The 24618-nt window shown below is 38.2% G+C and overlaps 4 protein-coding genes and 1 non-coding gene across 9 annotated transcripts; all 5 read right to left on the bottom strand.

Annotated features, from left to right (window-relative positions):
* Positions 1–5: 5 nt before the first annotated feature.
* Positions 6–481, bottom strand: LOC130998579 (uncharacterized). Its single transcript, XM_057923996.1, has 2 exons — positions 435–481; positions 6–372 (listed from the first exon to the last, which is right to left on the bottom strand). Exons 1-2 carry the CDS (start codon positions 479–481, stop codon positions 6–8), a joined length of 414 nt encoding a protein of 137 aa, XP_057779979.1.
* Positions 482–3272: 2791 nt separating this feature from the next.
* LOC131002093 (small nucleolar RNA SNORD96 family) lies at positions 3273–3356 on the bottom strand. The gene has a single exon (XR_009094171.1). It is a non-coding gene; the product is annotated as a small nucleolar RNA SNORD96 family (small nucleolar RNA).
* Positions 3357–7324: 3968 nt separating this feature from the next.
* On the bottom strand, positions 7325–13416 carry LOC130996914 (putative protease Do-like 14). Of its 5 annotated transcripts, none has more exons than XM_057922178.1 (12): positions 13214–13416; positions 12960–13053; positions 12733–12852; positions 12455–12637; positions 12244–12371; positions 11413–11624; positions 11202–11283; positions 10447–10589; positions 9884–10004; positions 8718–8810; positions 8360–8483; positions 7325–7550 (listed from the first exon to the last, which is right to left on the bottom strand). In XM_057922178.1, exons 1-11 carry the CDS (start codon positions 13223–13225, stop codon positions 8367–8369), a joined length of 1305 nt encoding a protein of 434 aa, XP_057778161.1. In that variant the 5' UTR covers positions 13226–13416; the 3' UTR covers positions 7325–7550; positions 8360–8366. The 5 variants fall into 5 exon arrangements, 4 of the variants coding, with proteins under 4 accessions (XP_057778161.1, XP_057778163.1, XP_057778162.1 ...); XM_057922180.1 differs by having other exon boundaries at positions 12733–12804; XM_057922179.1 differs by lacking the exon at positions 7325–7550 and having other exon boundaries at positions 8046–8483; positions 12733–12804.
* Positions 13417–16451: 3035 nt separating this feature from the next.
* Positions 16452–18496, bottom strand: LOC130996910 (pentatricopeptide repeat-containing protein At4g22760). The gene has a single exon (XM_057922176.1). The coding sequence runs from the start codon at positions 18410–18412 to the stop codon at positions 16685–16687; it is 1728 nt and encodes a 575-aa protein (XP_057778159.1). The 5' UTR covers positions 18413–18496; the 3' UTR covers positions 16452–16684.
* Positions 18497–18633: 137 nt separating this feature from the next.
* On the bottom strand, positions 18634–19478 carry LOC130996913 (probable histone H2A.5). Its single transcript, XM_057922177.1, has 2 exons — positions 19068–19478; positions 18634–18994 (listed from the first exon to the last, which is right to left on the bottom strand). Exons 1-2 carry the CDS (start codon positions 19275–19277, stop codon positions 18767–18769), a joined length of 438 nt encoding a protein of 145 aa, XP_057778160.1. The 5' UTR covers positions 19278–19478; the 3' UTR covers positions 18634–18766.
* Between the last annotated feature and the right edge of the window lie 5140 nt (positions 19479–24618).

Genomic DNA, 24618 nt, shown 5'->3' with positions numbered 1-24618 from the left:
AAAAACTAGCTATCAACATGATATCTAAATCTGAAGTTAGGATAACCAAACTGATCCATCTTAACTAGGGCAAGAAAATAACGAGGAGTAGACTCTGAATCAAAAGTAGTCAAAGCCTGGGTCTGATGCCCTTGCCTAGCCATAAAATCCTCAAGATGATTTCCCTCGCGATGGATGTGAGTGAATCGAACCTGCCGGTGTCGAATAAGCAGTCGAATCCAGGCAACAAAATATCGGATACTAGCATGACCGTGATGCCCAGCAGACATGAGCAAAACGAGCACTGCAGCATCCAGCTCAACCCAGATATGAGAAGACAATGTCACAGCTAACTTCAGATTCTCAAGCAGCGCAGCAAGCTCGGCCTCAAAACTGGAGGAAGCCACGCATGGAGTGCAAAAAGCAAGCAGAAGGGCGCCAATATGATCACGTACCACTCCTCCACCCACACCACAATGCGCCTATGAATCATAAGAACCATCTGTGTTCAGCTTCACCCAAGGAGAATTTGGCGGGATCCATCGCACAATAGTGAAGCGGAGAGATCTCCTAACGGGGGATGCTGGTGGCATGAAGTCGACCGGGGGAGAGCATCCTCGCCAATGAGAATCAGAAAGAGTGCCCGCCGCCACAAGGAGACGAAGATGATGGGTAACCTGCCAAATCACGTGAGAAGCACGAAAAAGAGTAGCCATATGCTTACGACTATTCATTTCCATCCAAAGAAACCATAAAATCAAACAAGGAATCAGAAAAGAAAGATGCCTCTTGGCCTCCCTAGGGAAGGCACTCCGCCAGTGATCTATTCTACGTGCAATATCAGTGCTCGTGTGAAGAGGTGTATGCACAGAAGGAAACCAAGAGTCGAAATGAGCCCAGACAATCAAAGCAGCCTCTCTCCACAGGAACACATGCAAGCAAAACTCCAACTGAGGAGACTGACAACAAAGACACATAGACGCAAGAGAAATGACTGTAGACGGGAATGAACAGGAAGACAACCAAACATCAAATGCAACAGGAATGCAGAAATGATGGGGGTAAGACAGTCACTCCAAATATCCGCAAATAGAGTCTGCTTGGGTAGCCGCCTCCGGACAAGATCCCAGCAGAGGAAGTCGAGAACTCACGGTGGCTAGTCAAATCCTAACGCATCACATCCTCCGTCCCATCACAATCGGCGTCCGGCTCATAGCAGCTATTAAATCAATATGAAGACCATGCAAATCACATAAAGCACGCAGGTGAATATCATCCCAGGCAGAATCATGCAAAAAATCACAAACATGAGGAAAAGTGTGACCATTTTTGGGATAACTATATGAGCTCAAGGGACGGTCCCCAAACAATATGTCATCCCAAAAACTGTTCCTACCATTCCCAATGGACCACATAATATGACTATGAGCAGACTCAGAAATACGCATCATAATTATATAAAATAAACAAAATAATTAATCATAACTAATAGTATATAATTTTAAAAAAAATATTAATTTTATCAAGTTGATATAATTGTAGAATTTATTGAAAGAAACATTTTGCTAATTAAGTTTTAGATATATTAAAATAAATCGCGCATCCCTTTAAAAAAATCGCACATCTTTTATTTGGTAGCTCTAGAAGCCCCAAATTGGCATTTTCTTTTACATATTTTTTGTAAATAAAAATAGACTCCAAGAGGCAAAAACTATGGTAATGGTAGTAGAGTAAAAAGGTCCTCGTTAACTTACTATAGAACTCCTGTCAAAAAAAAAAAAAAAACTCATAAAACTTAAAAGTTATAATTATTTTAGCTCAATTTAAAAGCATTTTAAGAACTACCATTCGCATGGAAAATATTTTATACTGTTATTTTATATTTATATAAAATTGATATCAACTCAATTATCATATTTATAAATATAATAAAAATTTAATTTTAACAAACACATTTGAGTTGAAAATTGAAAAAAAAATTAAGAAAATCTCATAATAATAAAAATTGATACTTATAAAAAGGGAAATAGGATATAAGTTAAAAAATGAAAGTGAAAATAAAAATAAAAATAGAAAATAATTGAAAATTAGATTTATTAAAAAAAGATGAGAGAGGAGAGAGAATGTTTTAGAATTTTAATCTTTAAATAAATATAGTTTTTACATTTTAAATCAAATATTTAAATAAAATATATCAAGTTAAAGTTCTTATCATGATTTTTAATTTGATATGTATATTAAATATTATATAATTAGTGGAATTTCATAATTTTAGAAATAAATAAATAAAAATAAGAAGATAAAGAAAAAGAAAATAAAAGGAAAAAATATAATTTACAAATAAATCTTCAGTTTTATTATAACTATAAAATTGCCACTTAATTCTAAAATTGATATGAAATTGAAAGTTACTCATTTTAATATAGTATAGATTTATAAGTAAACAGATCAAAACTAGTTCTGCTATTTCAGCCACAATATTACGTAGCTATTTTACATTCAAATGAAGCTTACCGGATTTCAAATTACCAAACAAAAATAAATAAATAAATAAAATGGTTAAGAGTGGATTTTGAAAATAGACAGTTTAAAATAGTAAATTTAAAAATAAAATTAAAAATTAGTCACACTTACAATTTTACCCTTGCATATAAAAATTTGAAAATTGCCCGTGAATTCACAACCAGTCGAATTCACAGTTGTCATTAATTTTGGTTGTGAATTCAAGTTTTGAAACTCGAATTCACAACTGAATAGCTAGTATTGGTTGTGAATTCAAGTTTTAAATTTTGAATTCACAACTAAAAATAGTGTTAGTCGTGAATTTACAACTATAAATAGTGTTGGTTATGAATTCAAGTTTTATTGATTGTGAATTCACACCAACGCTTGTAATTCAACTATGAATTCATCAAGTTAGTTGTGAATTCAAGAATATTAAGGTGTGAATTCATAGATCTGATCGTGAATTCAAGAAAAATAAATTGTGAATTCATATACTCCCTCCGTCCACGAAATGAGTACCCATATTTCCTTTTTCGTCCGTCCACGAAATGAGTACCCATTTCCCTTTTTGGCAAGTGTACCCCACACATCTCTTTAATTAATACACTCAAACAGTGGGACCCTTAAACCATTCACACTATACTCCATACATTTCTTAAAACCCGTGCCGTCCACAAATGGGTACTCATTTCGTGGACGGAGAGAGTATCTGGTTGTGAATTCAAGATTATTAATCAATGCAGATACGTGAGTGTAATCTGCAATTTTCTGAAAAATTTCTCTTGAACTTTTTTTTTAATTGCAGAATATCAGCATGGGAAACTCAGTCCCGAAAGATGGTGTTATTTGATAAGAGATTACATCATAAGCAACTCAAAATCCAAATCATTTTGACAAATACATAACCATTGCAGATAGAGAGAATAGAGAGAGAGAGAGAAGAAAAAGAGAGAGCGAGGCTCGTGTGCCAGCGGTGGTACCACATTATCCGTTCTCATGCCATTGTCAACGCGCAGATGCATTGAATCCTCCTATCACCCATGGAGAGAGAGCGAGAGAGAGAGAGAGAGAGGGAACGCTTGCATAAAAAAAAAAAAAAGGAGAGTGAGAGAGTTGTGATTTGTTTTTTGAAAATGTGTAGTGTATTTTGTGATAATATATTAGTGGGTATTTTTTAAATTTTAATGTTAGGAGCAATTTAGTCATTTAACACAAAAATTGGGTAATTTAAAAAAAATATATTTGAGTTGGTAAATTTTTAATTTACTATAAGAAATAGGCTACTGAAATTGAGATTTTATTAAAAAACGTGAAAAACAAAAAAACCTAAACCCTTTAGAGCATAGGCGCAAACTGATGGTCGAGCCTCATTAAAAGTTTAAAACTTACTATAAGAAATAGACTAGTTTGATATATTGACTCAATGGTTAATTGCATATAAATTAATGAGTGGATTAAGAAAATAGCCACTTTGGAATAGTAAATTTAAAAATTACTCAATAAGATTAAAAAAAATTAAAAAAAAATTAAAAAATTAAAAATTAAAAATAAGCCACACTTACCATTTTACCCTTGCATATAAAAATTTAAAAATTTCCCACAAATTCACAACCAGTCGAATTCACAGCTATCGTTAATGTTGGTTATGAATTCAAGTTTTAAAACTCAAATTCACAACTGAAGAACTAGTATTGGTTGTTAATTCAAGTTTAAAAATTTGAATTCACAACTAAAAATATTGTTAGTCGTGAATTCACAACTTAAATAGTGTTAGTTGTGAATTCAAGTTTGAGTTAAGTATCAAATCCATCCATAACATAAGGCCCCTAGCACGTATAGATCCATGTACTCGACTTGGGTTCAACTAAACCCCTAAAGTCTTAAATTTGATTCAATTACACCCTCTGCCCTAACGGTTGTTTAACACTGTTAAGTATTTTAATTTTTTTTTCATTGATGGTGGGACCCACGCCTTGTTCTTCACCAAGCTCGCCGGAAACACGCCGGAACCTGAACCCCAGCTGCATTCCCCTTTTCTCAATTTGTCTTTTCTCTTGCTCGCCTACATCGGCAGAGCTCTCTTACTTTCATATCTAAACTCTAGCGAATTGGACGCCAGTTGCCGATCTTCGCGCAAAGGTCCAGGAGAGGCACTTGTCGGAGATGATGCAGCTAGGCGGTGGATCTAAATCTGCTAGGTACTACTCGAGAGGGAGCTGGAGGTTGTCGAGAGCGGTGTAGAATTGTTGTATGAGGTGGCGCGAAGGGACGCAGTCGAGGTTCTCGCAGCCAGGGGGCAGGCCGACCTCCTCGGAGGGGAAGGGAATTTTGATGAGGTTGATGTGGAGGCCTGCGACACGGGTGCGGTGGATGGTTTTGGCGAAACGCGGGGTGTTGTGCGGCTTGGTGACTAGGCTGGCAGTGACACCGTGCTCGGCCAGCAGCTTGGCCATGTTGATCATCAAGATCATGTGGCCTTCAGCTAGCAGTGGGACTAGCACAAAACGAAGGCGAGATTGGGATCGGGGCGCCATGGACGGAGAGTGAGAAGATGAAATTGAGAATATCTAATCTAAAAAGTTGCGGGTCTTTGAAAGTGAGCTTGACTGAGTCTAGATAAAATGGAATTGATTGAGTCAATTCAAGAGAAATTGTGAGTCAGTGTAGCTGGGGTTTAGGTTCCGGCGAGCTTGGTGAAGAACAAGGCGTGGGTCCCACCACCAATGAAAAAAAATTAAAATACTTAACAGTGTTAAACAACTGTTAGGGCAGAGGGTGTAATTGAACCAAATTTAAGACTTTAGGGGTTTCGTTGAACCCAAGTCGAGTATAGGGATCTATACGTGATACGGACATCTATGTTAGGGGTGAATTTGATACTTAACCCTTTAAGTTTTAAATGAATTCACAACTAGAAATATTGTTAGTCGTGAAATCAAGCTTTAAAACTTAAATTCACGACTAACATTATTTCTAGTTGTGAATTCATCAAACTGATTGTGAATTCTAGTTTTAGTTGTAAATTAATAGATCCAGTTTTGATAAAAACATTAAGTTGTGAATTCATAGATCTGATCATGAATTCAAGAACATTAAATTGTAAATTCATAGATTTGGTAATAAATTCAAAAACTCTAGTGGTAATTAAATATCCAACAGAGTTTTTGAGTGAACCAAAGTTATTAAAATTAAACCTCAAAACTAATACAAGCAAACAATGCAGATTGATAGTTTTCTCATTTGACAAATCTCAAAAGTAATACCAGCAAACTCTGATGCGTTATTTTACTTGGCAATTCGATTGTTATCGAAACGGTTGGCGAAGACGAAGATCTCGCGCCGGCAATGGTGGACACGATGATGAGAGAGAGCGAGAGAGAGAGAGAGAAAGAGAGACACAGGGAATGACTTTGAATTGATCTATAATTTGCACAACATAAACTAGAGCTCCTTAAGCAACCATTTCCGTCGATCGATTTTTTTCTTAGATCGAAATTTGAAATCACAAGGTGTTTTAAAAGACTGGGTAATCTTCATCACATTCTTCAAAGAGGAGAGAGAGAGAGAACATGTACACAGAAAAAGTGAGAGGAGGGAGAGAGAAAGGAGATATGTTGTGATATTTTTTTTGAAAATGTGTAGTGTATTGTATGATATATTTGTGGGTAATTTTTTTAATTTTAATCTTAGGGGGTAGTTTAGTTATTTAACACAAAAGCTGGTCATTATTTACATTTTTTATTTAAGTGAGTAAATTAAAGTAAGAAATAGGCTAGTTTGATATATTGACTCTAAATTAATGAACTTTCAACAAGTTCTCATTTTGCATACAAACTTTAAAATCATTAGTAAAATTACTCAACTATTAATTTATTTATTTTTTCTCATTTTGCATATTTTCCCATTTTTCATCGTTGTGACATAGCATAAATATACTCATTTGGCATGAATATGCTTACGTAGCATAAATATGACTGTGTGGAAGAATAAAATTGACATTGTACTATATAGTTGGATGGAAACGATATCATTTCAAACCCAAAGTTAGACCGAAAAATGGACAAATATGCAAAATGAGAAGAAATTAATAGTTGAGCAATTTTAATAAAGATTTTAAAGTTAATATGCAAAATGAGAATTTGTTAAAAATTTAGTACTCCCTCCGTCCGCCAAAAGTAGACTACTTTGGTTGGGCACGGGATTTAATAAAATTGGTGATGATTTTTGATATAGTGGAGAAAGGGTCCCACCACTTTATGGGATGTGTGGTTGAGATTGAATTTGGGGTGGGTTTTATTGTAAATAAAGAGTGTTTGTAAGGATAAAAGTTTAAAGTGGGTGGTGGGACCATTTCCGTAAAAGGAAAGTGGTATACTATTTGCGGAAGCCCAATATAATAAAAGTGGTCTACTTTTGGCGGACGGAGGGAGTAATTTATATGCAATTAATCTTAAAAGAAATGTACGATAGCACCATTCTATTGGATTCCACCATGATAATGATAATACCAAGAAATACTCCCTTCGTCCCGCGAAGCTTGAGCAGTATTTCTTTTCGGATTGTCCCACGAATCTTGAGCAATTTATTTATATGGCAAAAGTTTTTCATTTTATTCGCTTTTTCACCTACCACATTTAACACACAAAATACTAATTTCTTAAAATCCGTGCCGAATAGAAATTGCTCAAGTTTTGCGGGACGAAGGGAGTAACAATCTTTCACAATGCTCAAGTCGTAACTAGCCAAAATTCCCATGTTAAGCGCATTCTAAGAGGAGCATGATTGAGTATTTTTACCTTCAAAAGTAGTGTTTCTCCAATTTCACTATTTCAATGGGATATGAATCAAATAAAACTAGTTTGAATAATAAAAAATAATCAAAGTTTTTGAGGTATCCCAAAATTTCGATCTATCTAAATAAATAAGGAATTAACTTTACTATTTTATCTAACAAAATTGATCCTTCAGAGTAATCGCCCTCTAAGCTGCTAGTGAATCCAACTAGATCCCGATATCTTAACAAGCCCCTTCTCTTCAACACCTCTCCTCAATCTACCTCCCTGCAGCTGCATACTCGAAGCATTTATTCGCAGTAAATCCCAGCAAAAAGGGAAAAATAGCCGCTGCTATCAGGCTCGAGCTCAAAGCATTTATTCGCAGTAAATCCCAGCAAAAAGGGAAAAATAGCCGTTGCTATCAGGCTCGAGCTCAAAGCATTTATACGCAGTAAATCCCAGCAAAAAAGGGAAAGATAGCAGCTGCTATCAAAGCTCGAGCTCAAAGAATTTATTCGCAGCAATCTCCGCAACCTCCACATTTCTATGCAGGGTGCAAGCACGAAGCAACGCCCCCCACCCTCCAACATGCGGCGCCAGAAAGCAAAGAAAAATGGTAGGAGCTCAAAACTTCTATAATTCAGGGAAAACATTTTTTTCACCTTTTGCGTAAAATTCACAAGTATTGAGTTGCAAAAACCCGACCCTTGTTCTTAAGGATTCAATCGGAGCATTCATAACTATGGTTGGATTATTAAATGTAAATGAAGTAAAAGAGAATAGACATAAAATCACCCATAACTACTATAGTTGCATAAATATTTTCCGTGATATAACCACGGAAAAGCAAATAACTTGGGTTTTTGTATTGGGTATCAAAACCAAATCCGAAGTTAAGATTTCTAAGACGAATGCCTATTGTCTGACACTGTTTGTCAACATAAGGAAGAAACATTAAAGATTAAACTACTTTCACACCTTCTGTACTCGATAATCTAGAAAGCTTCTGCTATTTTCACCTCAACACAAACTGATAGCTCACTTCTATGGGAGCATCAAAACGGTGAAGAGTAACGAAGAAGAAGAAGAAGAAGAAAAACCTGTCATTCACAATTCTGGATTTGCTTCCTCGGGAATCACTGTTAAAGTCTCGGTAACATTGCGTGTCCTCTTCACAACTGCCTTGAAAGGTTGTCCAACTTTATCACTCATGATATCTATCACCTGAGGGAAAAACATCGCGCCGATTTGGTGATGCAGAAAGTGTAAGCCACAGCCGTATTTTGGCAGCCATAAGAACATTAATAGATGGAAATGGTATTCAAATAGATGAACAATAAAACAAACAATCAGCAATGCATACATGAATTTTCTGAGGTCTTAATCAAATCAATACCACGTATAAAGAATTCTCCACTTTAACAAAAGTGGACTAGAATTTATAGGGAATATAGTTACCTCCTTAATGCTTTCAATGGGCCTCCCTCCAAATTCAACTAAAACATCTCCAGGACGAAACCCAGCACGACTAGCCGGGGAATCTGGTGATACCTGTTAAAGAAAAAAATTCCATCAGTATTTGTCAGGAAATAAGATCTTTCTCGTCTCAAAAATTGGAGAGGGTTTCCTCATAGTGCAACTCATGAAACACATGATGATTATTTGAGCAGCTAGTGCAACGATAGATCCAACTCTTCCTTTCCCTGAAATTGGTGAAAGAGGTCCCATTGGCATTGACTCAATCAACCAAAATTTTCTGCTTCCAGCTATGCCTTATTGCAGCAAATATGAACATGAACAATAGTGTTTTGAATGCCTCAGAAGTTCAAACAAGAATGAGTGTGACTGTAAGGTTTTCTTTTCTTTTTATTTTCTCCCTGCAATTCAAGTAACATCTCTCATGTTTGCTTGTGATTGTGTATATCAACATTGATCCACATGAAGCCAAAAGCCATTCCATAATCTGATTTTAAAACAAAGCAAGCTACATCTGAAGCTCTATATATTATAGCTCAAACAGAATATTAGAATCAGTTATTGGAAACCAATGTACTCCCTCCATCCACAAAAAATAGTCCCTTTTTGCCATTTTGGGATGTCCACAAAAATTAGTCCCTTTCTATTTTTGGAAAGTTTCTCACATGGTGGGCCCCTTTTCTCCACTCACACTACAATTAATTATCATTATTAATACTACTTTTAAGTGGGACCCTTCCTCCACTTACAATGCACTAACAATTTTCATTAAAACCCGTGCCGTCCCCTTTTATGACGATTTTTAGTGGACGAAGGGAGTAATAAATAGCTCGTCGCAGGCACTGAGTAACTATCACATAATGCTGAAAAGCATAGACATCTTTTCTTGCCTAATTATCTTATTCAGTCCTCTTAATCCATCAAGAAGAAAACAACTTCATATCTACATTTGAAGGCAGCAGCTAGAGTAATCGATTATGTCAGCAAAGATGGCATTCATCATAAAAAGAATATCTCAATGAAGCAAAAATGGCACATAAACTACTAACAAAAAATAGTAATGATTTATAATATGGCAATTGAAACTTTGGCAAATTTTCAATTATGCAGAAGAACATAAAGGTATACATCTCAGCAAATAGTCTGACCATAGGTATAAGAACTCCTCTTCTGATATCTGGGAAGGAAGCATTTTTTTCCTTAAGATGTGCAACAATCATATCATTGAGATCAATCATTTTCAAACCAAGCCAAGGTCGAACAACTCTCCTGCACTACGTCATAAGGATAAGAGTTTTTAATGCATGAAATGAATACAAAAACGAATAAATATATAAGACAAAATGACAAAGAAGAGATGTAGACAAAACCTAATTCTCAACTGAAAAGATGCAAACATCGGTCCTTCACGGATATATCAGTACTAGTTTGGACTCATCGATATGGATATTGGTAGATTTTGAAATTTAAATGAGGTTTTAAGAGATGTTATACTCAAAATTCACTTTAAAAATCTCAATAAATGACATTTTGAGGACATAAATGGATAATAAACCACATACATCGTCTGATATTACAACAAGAATCATAAATAGGATTTGATGGATCAGTTCATATGTGCATTCTCTAAACGTGCTAAGTAAGACAGTATATAGTTAGGTTTTCATCAACTCTTTTGGCACACACAGACAGTTTTTAATGAACAGCATACCCATTTCGTTTCAAGTGCTCTATTATTTTTGAAACTGAATCAATCGGGACAGAAAAACTTAGTCCATCAGCCCCCCTCACTTTCATGGTGTTAACACCTACAATTTCTCCATCAATATTGGCAAGAGGTCCACCAGAATTACCCTACAAACAATACAAGGACGAAAGACCCTATAGTTAATACATAATAATTTAAATATTGGCATTAGACAGTAGATGCCAAGAAGAACAGAACAGTTGATAATGACATCTTCTATCATTCAATATCGATAGTTTAAAAGGGCAAATGAAAGAACTGTATTGTGTCTAATGACTCATTTTGCAGTAAATTCTACCAATACATAGCTTGAACCTAACTGACCAGGGTTAGCAGCAAACTCCTAGAAGAGAGAGACTGAAAACCTATATTAACTCTAGTAACGGTTTCCGTTTATACATGTTCCACAAGGCAATTATAAATCAACAAAAACTTGTCACATCAACGCACAGTTGTATTCTGACAACCAACATCCATAACTATGCCATTGCAGATAATTATTTTGCATATATGGATAAAGAATAAAACAGTACGAACCACAGAATCTTAGATAATGATCCCTATTAACAAGAAAAGCTTGTCTAGAGGTGCTGTGCACACACACATAATGAACAACTTTACACCAAGCCCCACGGTGCAAAGAACATAACCAGAGAAGAAAGAAGATTGAAAGTGAAGAAAGTTCATCAACATCATAATACAGAAAATCAGAAGATTACCGGATTTATTGCACAATCAGTTTGCAAATATTCCCTGTGCATGCCTCCAAGACCCATGTCACTAGCTTTACGATCAACACAGCTAGATGTAAAAAAGCAGAGGCGCAAAAAGGCGTTAGAGAAAATATATTATTCCTGCTCATGGTATTATACAGTTTGACATGTATGCATGGGCGCTACATACATTAAAGAGACAGCAAAGGTAAATTACCTTACAATACCCGCAGTAACAGTATTCTGAAGGGTAAGTGGGCAGCCCATAGCCACCACCAAATCCCCAGGGCGAAGCTTACTCGAGGTCCCAAGTTTTGCTGTTGGAAGTGGAGTTTTGGACTTTATCTTCACTATTGCTATATCGGCATGAAAATCAGCATTCACCACTGTTCCCTCAAATGACCGACCATCTTGCAATGTCACTTCAACCTTATGCAATATCCAAAACTCAATTGGTAACTAAAAATGAAATTGTGCATTCTTGTAATTCTTAAGGAAGTAGAGAAAAGGTAAAATGCTCTATACATACATGCACACACAAATAAATAGATCAGTAGGCACTGGTAAAGGAACGACAAGATATTGATAGTCTCTTGTGATATAAAGGCTTCCAAAAAGTCCAGTGCAAATATGTAACAAATTCAAAAGAAATTCAGACAGGTTTTCCTTCTTAAGTTGGTTAGTATACCAGATACAACACTTGTAATGGATAATGCACAAAATTGCTTTCCATTTGCAGGAGTTCACCAGAAGAACATATTTGTGTATTACACGGATGTTAATACCAGCATCCATCCGGGAAATCGCATGGTGATAACTATGTTTAAAGGGTCTAGACTACATGCAGTTAAGATGTATTCAACTGAAATTAAAAACTTAGACAAAGTTACATGTTTGATAGCTTCCGTTCCAAGATTCATGAATAATTCAGAAGAGATAATACATAGATTGAAAAGATTCATGTAATCCTTCAAGTAGCCGCATTTTTCTGCTTAAGGCAACTGCTCCCACGTTCCTGTCAAAGGAATGAACAAGTATTAAAACATACCTTTCCCTTGGGTAAGGTCTTCGATCCTTGAAAATCAACCACCACATGAGCACAAGTTAAGATAGTACCATCTTCATCTATAATAGTTCCTGATCCAATGCTTTTGCCCATATATACACCCACGTAACCTACAAAAAGAGACAAAATCACAAAAGGAAGAAGGGGAAGAAAAAAAATAGAAGAAAGGGGAAAATGGAAGAAAAATGTAAACCTTCGGGTACCGACGACAAATTGACAACAGCAGGGCCTAGCTTGGCTGCTGCATTTGCTATAGTATCACGGCCAAGACAATTGCAGGAGTGTTTTGGACTGTCTCCAGCATCCGGAGCAGCTCCTTCACTTATATTCGGATCTGGCACAACATCTGGAATTGAAAAGGATACCGGAAGAAGACCTGCAGTGAAACGTTACCTATCAATTGAAAATGAAAGAAACAGATACGGCTATATAAGAAGAAGACAAACGCCAGTGAGGAAACATAAGATATACCATGCTGTGAATGGTTTGAGAGCATAAATGAAGAAAATGGGCGGCTCCCCTCGATAGTTCTCCATGGCCATGCTAAGGAATCCCGAAACGGCAAAGGCATTGAAACGGATATCGATGCATCTATTTATAGTAAAATTAACAATTAAGTAAAAAGGATTCAACTACTTGAAGAATAATGCTTGTTATATATCGATCTTACAGCAAAGGTACACGAAAGGAGTCCTTACTATGATCTGAAGAAGTGGCGAAACAGAATGTGCCTGAACCAGCTGCAGCCAAAGCCGCTGCACGGATGAGAATGGTTTTGTTCGACAACTTTCTCTGCAAAACACAACAAAAAAAAAACTCACTATTGAAAAACACAGCTCGCAAATACAAGATTCTCACAATCAATTCATCAAACACCTTGCAGACAAGCCGCAATTTCTAAATTCTTACTAAACTAACCAACGAAATGCAGAAATCAAGTTAATCCACTTACCACGAAATGCATCGCCTTGTGTTTTCTGCAAAGTTCAAGTAGATTATTAAAAAATTGCTCCTGTTCTTGGTGAGATTCTTGTTCGTCTGCCTTCTCTCTACGCCGATGATCTGTGCTGCATTCCAGTAGAGTCTGGCGAAGAGTGGTGCGCGCAATTTTCTTGGAGTTCAAGACAACTATGGGCCGGCCCAAATTGTGAGAGAGGTAAATTCCCCCTATTAAAAGAAACTTGATAAATTTTAATTAAAATCATAATTAGTAATTAATTAATCGTGATTAAAATTGATAAACTTTAAGTAAGTAGTAAATAAAAATTACTTTAATTAAATCAAACTGATTGCGGGCTTGCACAGGCACGCACTAGAATTTCAGTGAATACTCAAAGATGCTTTTAATGGCAGATTGACTCTCGATATTCATTGTCGATAATGATTATATAAAATAAATAATATAATTAATTAAAACTAAAATTTAATTTTTAAAAAAACCATTAATTTTTTTAAGTAAATCGAAGATTTAAATTTTTTTAAAACAACGTCAAATATAAAAAAAAATCATGTTGATATAATTGTAGCATTTATTGAGAGAAACATTTTGCTAATTAAGTTTTAGATATTTAAAATAAATCGGGCATCCCTTTAAAAACATCGCGCATCTTTTATTTGGTAGCTCTATAAGCCCTAAATTGGCTTCTTCTTTTTTGTTACATATTTGTAAATAAAAATAGACTCCAAAAGGCAAAAACTATGGTATTGGTAGTAGAGTAAAAAGGTCCTCATTAACTTACTATAGAACTTCTGTCAAAAAAAAAAAAGTTAAACGATACAATTAACTTTTGCTGAATTTAAAAGCATTTAAGAACAATTTATAAGTAAACAGATTAAAATTTAAAAGCCAAGTTGCGATAAGGACATGTGGATATGGAAGACTTAGAATTAAGGAGTTTATTCATCAAAATCAACTTAGAAGGAGATTAAAAAACAAGCTAATTAGGGAAGCATCTCCCATAGAATGCTTAAATTTATTTGGTGCAAATTTGCTCCAAGCAAAGCGTCAACTTTCTGATGAAAACATTTTATGAATAACAGAATAAGATACTGACTCGCCATAACTTATCGAAAATAGATGTTCTTAACAACACCAATAAGGTCAGATGCCCTTTGTGTTTGCTGGAAGATGAAATTGTCGAGCATCTATTCTTTTCGTGCCTATTTGCTCACATGATTTGGATGAGTTTTTATAATTGGTTTGGATTTTATTATGTTGGCCATTCCAATCCTGACTACTATTTTACAAGTCATATGGGATTTGCTATGAAGAAAAGATCTTCGGAGATGTGGAAGGCATTGTGAATTTGTGTGGTGTGAAATTTGTGGATACACATAAATGGGTTGGTTTTCAGGAACACGACATGCAGCAGTGAGGACTTAGAGCATCCACAGCGCCAAAGTCGAAGGCGGTGTCGATCCGGGGCAAAGGAGGCGGCCGCGCGCTGGAGGGGCGCCCAGATGCGAGGCGGGGTCGAGGCTACAACACGGGGCGAGAGAGGAGAGGAGATGGCGCGTCCTTCGGACGCGCCCAATTTAAAAAAAAAAATACAAAAATCGGCTATTTTGGCAAAATTCGACCGTTTCCAAATTTTCTTTTAAAAAAAAAAAAAAAAGAAAACGACCGTTGCAAATTCAACGGTTATTTTGATTTTTTATTTTTTTTTCTTTTTTCCCCTTCTATAAATACTACTCTTCCTTCCATTCTTTCAAATTCACCAACATCTTCAACTACAATTCTCTCCCAAAAAAAATTCTCTCTTCTACATTTTCAAAGATGGATCGTGAATTCGATGAATACATGGAGCAACAAGGCGGATCGAGGGTTCCAATGATGGGGTTTGCTCCATTTTCACAAGCCTCGAATGTCTTGGCTACGGGAAATGTTCCTACGCCGGCGGCGAACGCCAATGTTCAAGAAGAGCCGGAGGAGGTGAAGCCGAAAGCCAAGGGCACCCGCGCTGCATATTCTAGCGAGGAAACCGAGCTCGTGGCAATATTGTGGGCGGAGGCAACCCACAATCCAATTTTGGGAACCTCCCAAAAGTTGCTCCAATATTGGGGAGCAATCGCCGAGAAGTTCAACGCGCTCAATACGTCAGGAGCGCCGCCGCGAAAGCCGGATCATCTCAAGTCCCACTTCGCCCGTGTCCAAAAGGAGACAAAATTCTTCGAGGGCTTCTACAACACTTGCAAGGACAATTGGGGGAGTGGTATGAGCGACGATCAAATCTTCCAACAAGCCCAGACGATGTTCGAGGTGAATTTCAAGAAGCAATTCTCCTACGTCAAAGCTTGGAAAGTGCTTCGTGACTGCCAAAGATTCACGTCGCAAGCCGGGGATGTCCACTCCGCCAAAAAGTCGAAGGGCTCCGATGGTGAAGCAACCACTACTTCTTCGGAGCCGAGTGTCACGGCGAGACCCCAAGGCCAAAAAGCGGCAAAGCGAGACAAGGGCAAGGCGAAGAAGGGAGAAGGGTCTTTGGGAGGAGGATCGGCATTCTCCGACGCCCTCGAGAAGGTGGCCGAAAGCATGAAGGAGCATGCTCTCAAAACGGGGGAAATCGCCGAGGCCAAAAAAAATGCAAGCCGAGATGAAACGGGAGGAGATGGATACGAAGCTCTTGAACAAGGACACGACGGGTATGACGGATGCACAATTGGCCTTGCACAACCACCTAGTCCAAGAAGTGCTCAAGCGTCGAGGAATTATTTAAATTAGGAAATTATGTTATTTTTAATTTTATTATCGTATTTTAATTATGTTTTTAATTTTATTTAAATTATTGTAATGTAGAATTTTAATTTTAATGAAATTTGAATTTTAAAAATAAAAGTGTAGAAATATGAATTTTGTGGAAATGGAGATCTAAGTACCCACCTAAGACACAATGCATTGGAGAGGAGTGTGTCTTAGGTGGGGCCCACTCCTAAGACACCCCTCTAAGACACCACCATTGTGGATGCTCTTAGTCTACAAGATTAAAGTTAGATTCTGGTTTGAATTTCTAGCATTTCTCCTTTTACTTCTTGTTATAATCTCAATTATTGGATTTGTAATCCCTCTTTATGCCTTAACATGTTCTTTTTTCTTTTTGTCATTTATTCTTGTTGTCTCCTTATTGGGTTGCACCCCTCGTGCTTAATAAATTTTACTTAAAAAAAAAAGAAGAAAAAAAGAAAAGTAAACGGATCAAAACTAGTTATGCGATTTAAGCCACAATATTACAACAAGCCAATTTTCAAATGACCAAATCAAAATAAATAAATAAAAGAAAGGTAGAACAATATTCTACTGGATTCCATCATGATAATAACCAAGAATTAACAATCTTTCACAATTCTACTCAGCTTTATGTTTCCTCTTTTCTCCAAGTATTATAATCAAGTGTCCAAATTCCCACGTTAAGCAAAATCTAAGCAGCTACTGAATCCAACTAGATCCCGGTATCTTAACAAGCCCCTTCTCTTCAACACCTCTCCTCAATCTATCAGCATCTTCCCACCTCCCCGCAGCCGCGTAAATCCCAGCAAGAAGGGAACGATAGCCGCTGCTATCAGGCTCGAGCTCGAAGCATTTACTCGCAGCAATCTCCGCGACCTCCACATTGCCGTGCAGGCTGCAAGCACGAAGCAATGCCCCCCACACTCCAGCATGCGGCGCCACACTACCCATGCTCTTGATCAACTCATACGCCTCTTCCACCCGCCCAGACTTACCCAAAAGATCCACCACGATCGAGTAGTGATCCGGTGTCGGCCCAACCCCGTGTCTCTGCATCGACATCAAGCAATGGTACCCTTCCTCCACCATCCCCACATGGCTGTAAGCACTCAATATACCTGTAAAGGTCACCACATTTGGAACCATGCCACTGTCGATCATCTCATCGAATAGACCAATGGCCTCCTTTGCCCTACCGTTGATGCCACACCCTAGTATCATGGCGGTGTAAGCTACTAAATCCCTACTTTGCAAGCCATTAAAGAGCTCGCAAGCTTTATCAATGTCTCCACACTTTGTGTGCAAGTCGATCAAAGAAGTGGTCAAGTGATCATCCATAGCAATCCCCATTTCCTTCATGTACGATTCAATCCACGCCCCGTGTTCCGAATCTCCCAGCTGAGAACATGCCGAGATGGCACTAGACAAGGTCATTTTATCAGGCTGAAATTTCGCGTTCTGCTTCAGCAGTTGGTGGAACAACTGCAACGCGTCTTTTGCTCTGCTATTCTGAGCATAGCACGCGATCATGGCATTGTACAGAAGCAGATCTTTCTCACTGCGCTGATCATAGAGCTCCCTCGCGCACTCCACATTCCCACACTTTGAGTAGGCAGAGATCATCGTGATATACGAGACATTGTTCCTCTCTGGCATCGCATCAAAGAAGCTTCGCGCAAGCTCCATCTTCCCACATTCTATGTAGCCAGTGACCATGGCATTCCAGGAAGCAGAACTCCTCTGTGGCATTCGACGAAACAATTCATAAGCCTGCTCCATATCCTTGGCCCTCGTGTACCCGGAGATCATCGAGTTCCACGACACAACATCTCTCTCAGACATCTCATCAAACACGCTCTGCGCCATAGCCAGCTTCCCGCCCTTCACGTACCCACCCAACAAAGAGTTCCAAGAAACCACATTTCTCTCACGAATTTCATCAAACACCTTACGCGCAACCGCCATATCACCCAATTTCGAGTAGAAATCCAGAAGCGCCGTCTGCACGAAAACAACCTCACAAAAACCCAACTTCTGCACTTGCCCATGAATCATCAATCCGCCACTTTTGCACAGAATCCTCGCGCAAGACTTAAGCGCGGAAGATACAGCAAACGTATTGGGAAATATTCCCGAAGCGTGCGACTCCGAATACAGAGCAAGAGCATCTCGAAACTGCCCGTGTTGAGAGAGATAACGGATTGTGCACGAGGCGGAGAAAGCGTCGCGAATTCGCATATACCGCAGGATCGATCTGACGTAGTGGGTGGTTCGTGCCGAATAATGAGCGGCGCATTTCAAAATTTGGCGGACTAAGAGTGGCTCGAGATTGTGAAGATTGCTGACTAATATTTGACAGTGGATTTGCTTGGCCTGATCAGTGTTGACGAATTTTTCCACCAGATTTCCGATTCTTGAAGCTTGCATTTGGAAGAGGATCAGATGAATGTGGATATTAGTCAAATCGAAATTATATAAACTTCCAGATCTGAAATGTGTCTATACAAGTACTTATATTGCTTCCACCTTTAACTTCAACTCAATTTTTTTCCCAGATCTTTAAATAACATTAAAAACAACTTAATCGTGCAAAATGAGATATAGATCAATGGTTATCATCACGAAAATTGATCCAAATGTTAACAAGATTAGAGAAACGAAAAGTAGTTACTTCTATTCATAATTTATTTACTTTCAAGACTAAACCTAACAGCTAAAATATATCAGAGAAACAAGTGCTGAACATCAGATCTAGAAAAAGTGAATAACACAATAACATGACTAAGCCTTTTTGGGTGATTTAGTTTCAGAGCCTTTCTCCGCCGCCGCCGCAGACTTCTTCGGCAAAAGCACTGGATTAATGTTGGGCAACACTCCGCCGTTAGCGATGGTGACGCCGTGAAGCAATTTCCCCAATTCATCGTCGTTCCGTACCGCCAGCTGCACATGCCTCGGCACAATCCTACTCTTCTTATTGTCCCTCGCGGCGTTTCCGGCCAATTCCAGCACCTGCAAACCAAAGAGGCATCGAATCAAACAACTAATCACGACAACCAATTAATACGAGATAAACGAATATTACCTCAGCGGCAAGGTACTCGAGCACAGCAGCCATGTAGATGGGCGCTCCGGTGCCCATGCGCTGGGCGTAGCGCCCCTTCTTCAGAAAACGGGCAATGCGCCCCACAGGAAACTGGAGCCCCGCCTTGACGGATTTCGGTATCGATTTCTTCCTTTCGCCGCCTCGCCTGCCTCCGGCGCCCTTGATTGAGGTTGCACTCGCACCTTCCATTGTTGAATTGGGTGTTGTGTGATATTTTGGAAATAATCAAAATCGAGTTGGGGAATTTGATGATGCTGATGATGAAATGGCTAGGCGAAGGAGATGAGTATATGTACTACTGCGCGGGGAAGGCTCACGATCCGGGTTGTGGTGCTTCGACCAATGAGATTGCAGCGATGTGCGATGTGAGATTGTTGGTGGGATCTAGGTAGGATGATCCAACGGCCAGCAATCAGCGGAACTTTAGCTATCCGCGTGATTGTAAACAGACCATTCAAAATTTTACAAGTGGCATTTACTTCGGGGCGGGAATGTTTCAAATTTAGAAAAGGGGATAGAAATTTAAAAGGTTTTTTTTTGGTTAATTTTACCCTTCATAGTCTAATGTTTTTTACTAGTATTAATCAACCGGAAATGTGATTTGAACACCCAGTGTCCAATACACTCGGTCAAAACCGGGCTTTTTTGAATTAGCCAAAATGAGCCGGTTTTAATTGATTTGTGTATTTACTTATTTATCCCTCATTAAGTTTCCTATTGTTATTGTATTGTATTTTCTGTTTTTTAATTCTCGAAATTTATAGATGGTTCCTTATTTTTTGGTTTTTTTGTTTCCAGTTTTTTTTTTTGAAATTAATATTATTTATTTTTATTGATTATTAAATTATTTATTTTTATTCAAAAATTATGTTTTATTTATTTGTTTCCACTAATTTTATGATTCTCTTAAAAATAATCTTATTTTTATTTCCACATATTATTTTTTTATTGATTCGAATTTATTTATTTTTTGAAATTTTGTATTTTTTCGAAAATTATGTTTTTTTTATTTGTTTCCACTAATTTTGGATATTCTTCTAAAAATAGTCCTAAATTTGTTTCCATTAATTTAGATATTCTCCTAAAATAATCATGGATTTGTTTCCACTAATTTAGAGATCGGAAAAGACACCCGGCTAAAACCCAGTTGTTTGCATCAACCCAAACTTAACCGATTTTAGAGAGAAATGTTTATTTACCAAATATCCCTTATTAAGTACATTGATTTTATTGTTTTGTATTTTTTGTTTTAAGATATCCGAAATTTATGTTTTTCAGTTTCCTTATTTATTGTTTTATTGTTTCCTTATTTTTGGGTTTTTTATTTTCAAAAAGTATATAAATAATATTCGAAGTTTATTTCTGGAATTCTTTTGATTATTTGTTTCTTGTTAAAATAATCATGTATTTGTTTCCAGATTTTTTTTTCAAAATTAATATTATTTATTTTTATTGATGATTAAATTATTTATTTATATTCGAAAATTATGTTTTATTTTTTTTAGGATTAATTTTATGATTCTCCTAAAAATAATCCTATTTTTGTTTCCACGAATTATTTTTTTATTGTTTCGATTTTTTTTCCTGAAATTTTGTATTTTTATATTCGAAAATTATGTTAGTTTTTTTCGAAGATTTATTATTATTTTTTATTTGGAAATTATGTTATGTTTATTTGTTTCCACTAATTTGGATATTCTTTTAAAAATGATCCTAGATTTGTTTCCACTAATTTAGAGATTCACCTAAAATAATCCTAGATTTGTTTCCACTAATTTAGAGATTCTCTTTCTCTTAAAATAATCCTAGATTTGTTTCCACTAATTTAGATATTTTCATTCTCCAAAAAATAATCTTAGATTTGATTCCACTAATTTAGAGATTCTCCTAAAATAATCCTAGATTTATTTCCACATTTTTTTTTTATTTTTTTTTATTTTGCGAATTTTATGTTAATTTTATTTGTTTCTATTAATTTAGAGATTCCCTTCAAAATAATCCTAAATTTGTTTTCATTTATATATTTTTTCCCAATATTTTTAAAAAACATTTTGAAGATGATTTAAAAAAAACCGAAATACAATAAAAAGTTGATTGGGGGAAATAATCCTAGATTTGTTTCAATTTATATATATATATATATATATATATATCCGGCGAAGAGTTCTGCGCGGCCCGTCCGTCCAGACGACCCAGGTTGCAGACGCTGCTCGCCCTCTGATTGAGGCGGGCTGCTGGATCCGGCGACCGCAAAAGCTCTGGACGCAGGCGCAGAGAGGGTTGCAGACGCTGCTCGCCCTCGGATCCCATCGAAGGTATACACGTTCTGGTGGGTGTTGGCTGGTGTTTCTGGTGGCCCGATCTGGTGGCTCCGCCACCCGGCGTTCGCCACCTCCGCCTCCGCCCTGCAGCCATTGGTGAAGGTCCGCCCCCTTCAGGAAAATGGATTTCTTTGCTGAGATCTCCGGCACGCCGTCGAACGACCAACCGATGCCGCCAACGTCGACGAGCAAGTCATCGACGCCAACCATGCAAATCAACCAACAACAGTTGTCGATAATGGTTGATAAGTCAGGGCTGAATCTGCCAAAAGTTTCCAATAATTTCTCTAGTCATAGCCATGGAGAATGTCACGACAAAGAGAAATTTGCTGCTGAATCTACTAAGGGTGTGGCTGAGGAATCTACGCCGACGACATCCAATACTAGGGTTCCGAATTTGATCAATGAAAACAATACTAAGAATGCATCGGCGACGGAGCTTCATCGGCCGAGCACCACTTCTTTTGCTTCACTTCTGAGGAGACCCCGACAAATTGAACGTACGCCGGATGTGCTTGTTCATCGCTTCACTTCGCTGCAACCGGATTTCTCTGGTGAAATACCAACGCTTAGGGTGCCAAAAGAGCATCTGCTGCCCAAGATAAATCAATTTGAGCATGCTTTAATTGGTCGTCTTCTTCTTAGGAAAGGAGAGAAGCCGCGTCTCCTCACGGATCTTAAACGTGATCTTCAGGTGGCTTGGAATTTTGACAATGATTGGCAAATCATCCCCATGGGAAAGAGCTTCTACACTATTAAATTTAATACCGCTGAAGACAAGGCGTTAGTTCAGAAAAGCACCTCTTGGGAGTTACCTTTCGGAACCATGCGATTACGCGAATGGGTAAGATTCTTCGATCCCTATAAAGAAATTTCCTCACTTTGTGAAGTTTGGATGCGCATTTATTATTTGCCCTTAGAATTTTGGACTCTGGATGTCATTACGGGTATTGGAAGGGCGATGGGATCGCCTATTAAAGTTGATGGGGCTTCTGCACGTGGTGCTGCTGGTCATTATGCTAGAATTTTGTTGGAAATTGATCTCTCGCGTCCTCTTCCGGAGGCTTTGCTGGTTGACGGGGAAGAACGTTCCTTTCACGTCGAATTTGAATTCGAACAACTCCCGGCCTTCTGCTCTAAGTGTAAGATCACTGGACATTCTATTGATAACTGCAATAAAATGAAGAACAATTACAAGGATGACAGCAGGAAGGGGAAGGCCAAAGACATGCCGCTGGGTAAAGACAATGAAATAATTAATAAGGGAGCTGCCAAGGATGTTAGGGCACCTAACTGGAAGCCTAAATCTTGGGACCAGAATAGGACTGCCCAAGCTCACAGACCACAGATTATCACTGAAAATCAGTTTGGGGTTTTGGAAAAGGTGGCTGTCGAAGAAGAGCTGATTATAAATCAGTTGGGGGTTTTGGAACAGGTTGCTGTTGAAGAATAGCAGATTCAGACACCGCGGGGAACAAAGAACAACAATCAGTCGTTGGCTTTAATTGATAGGAATATTGATTTTGAGGATGTCAATGGAGATAGATTGACATCGGGTCCGGATATCTTACAGGCGATCACTATGCCGGTTATGGAAGAGAGAGATTGGGGAGACGAGTCTGATGGGCAGTCGGATGTTGGCAATACACTGCCTGAAGCAAATTCACAACAGATCGTTATTTTTGAAAGTTCGGACAATCAGGATAAAAATTGGGAGAAACAGGAAAGGATGATGGAAAGCGCTATCAAAGCTCAGCGGATAGTGGAAACTTTCAGGAATTGTGAGGCGGAGGCGCATGTGAAAAAAAGGGGGAGACCGCCGAAAGATTTGGCGGCAAAGAAACCGATGATTCGTGGGGAAGATAGTATCAAGAGTCGTCTCCGAAAGTCGGTGGAGCAGCAACCTAACCAGCAACCTAACCAACAGGCTGAAGATTTCATCAAAAATAAACTTTACAAAGCTTGGGAAGCAGGAGATAAACCTCGAGATTTCATTATTACGTCAGGGAGCTCGAAGAATGATAGAGCCCTGAATAATGTGGCGGCCAAGAGTTGGGCAGCTGAAGTGGAATCGGGTGAAAACCCGAACACGAATTCTCAGTCTTTATGATGAATGTCCTCGTATGGAATGTCCGGGGCCTTACGGACGAGTCCAAACGAGTTTTAAAGGAGCATTGCGACTCCTTCTCCCCTGTGATTGTTGGGATTATTGAGCCTAAGACGAATCTCAAGAAGACTTATTCAAGATTTTGGCGTTCTCTGAATCTTATTCCTTGTTTTCAAAATTCAAGACACAACATGAGTTCGAATATTTGGGTTTTTTCTCATCCTTCTGTTATTCATGATGTGATTTTCTCCTCGGAGCAGGTGGTTATCATGAACTGCAGATGGTCGACGTGGAATTTTAAAATCGCGGTGGTGCATGGCGTTAACACGTATGCTGGCCGACGTCGTTTGTGGTTGGATCTTCTGGATCATATTGATGGTAATGTTGTCTTTATTGGCGATTTTAATGCGGTGAAAGGCGCCCATGAAAGAAGTAGTGACTGTATGCCTAACTCTACTTCTTGTGCGGAGTTCTGTGATTTCATTGAAGCCTCCGGTTTCATTGAGGCGCCTACGGTTGGTCTGCATTATACGTGGTCTGGTCGTAGATTTATGCCAACCCATGTGGAGTCTCGTCTGGATAGAGCGATTTATGCTGACTCTTTTGCGAATCTCTGGAGTTCGGTTTTTGTTCAAGCTCTTCCACGTATTACCTCGGATCATTCACCGCTTGTTCTTCATTGCATGGTGGATGCTTCTCCTCGCCATCGTTTCTTTAAGTTCCTTAACATGTGGACCTTACATCCGGATTTTCTCAATACGGTGGAAGGGTCCTGGCATATGGATACCGAAATTGGTTGCCCGATTTTTAAAGTTATGCATAAATTAAAGCGTCTTCGGCAGGTTCTTCGCGAGTGGAATCGGAATGTTTTTGGAAATGTGGATTCTTGTATCATGAATACTCAACAAGAGCTTTTGGAGATTCAAGATCAGATTGCCAGGGATGGTTACACGGAGGATCTCTTTGATAAAGAAGTGGAGGCCCAAGCTAAGATCAACGTTGTGCTTTCCAGGCAGAGCTCGCTTTTACAGCAAAAAAGTCGGGTGTCTTGGCTTCAAGACGGAGACAGGAACACGAAGTTCTTTCATGCAATGCTTAGGTT

This window comes from Salvia miltiorrhiza, chromosome 8 (genome assembly GCF_028751815.1).
Source record: "Salvia miltiorrhiza cultivar Shanhuang (shh) chromosome 8, IMPLAD_Smil_shh, whole genome shotgun sequence".
Classification (NCBI taxonomy): Eukaryota; Viridiplantae; Streptophyta; class Magnoliopsida; order Lamiales; family Lamiaceae; genus Salvia; species Salvia miltiorrhiza.
This window is presented reverse-complemented; position numbering and strand designations above follow the sequence as displayed.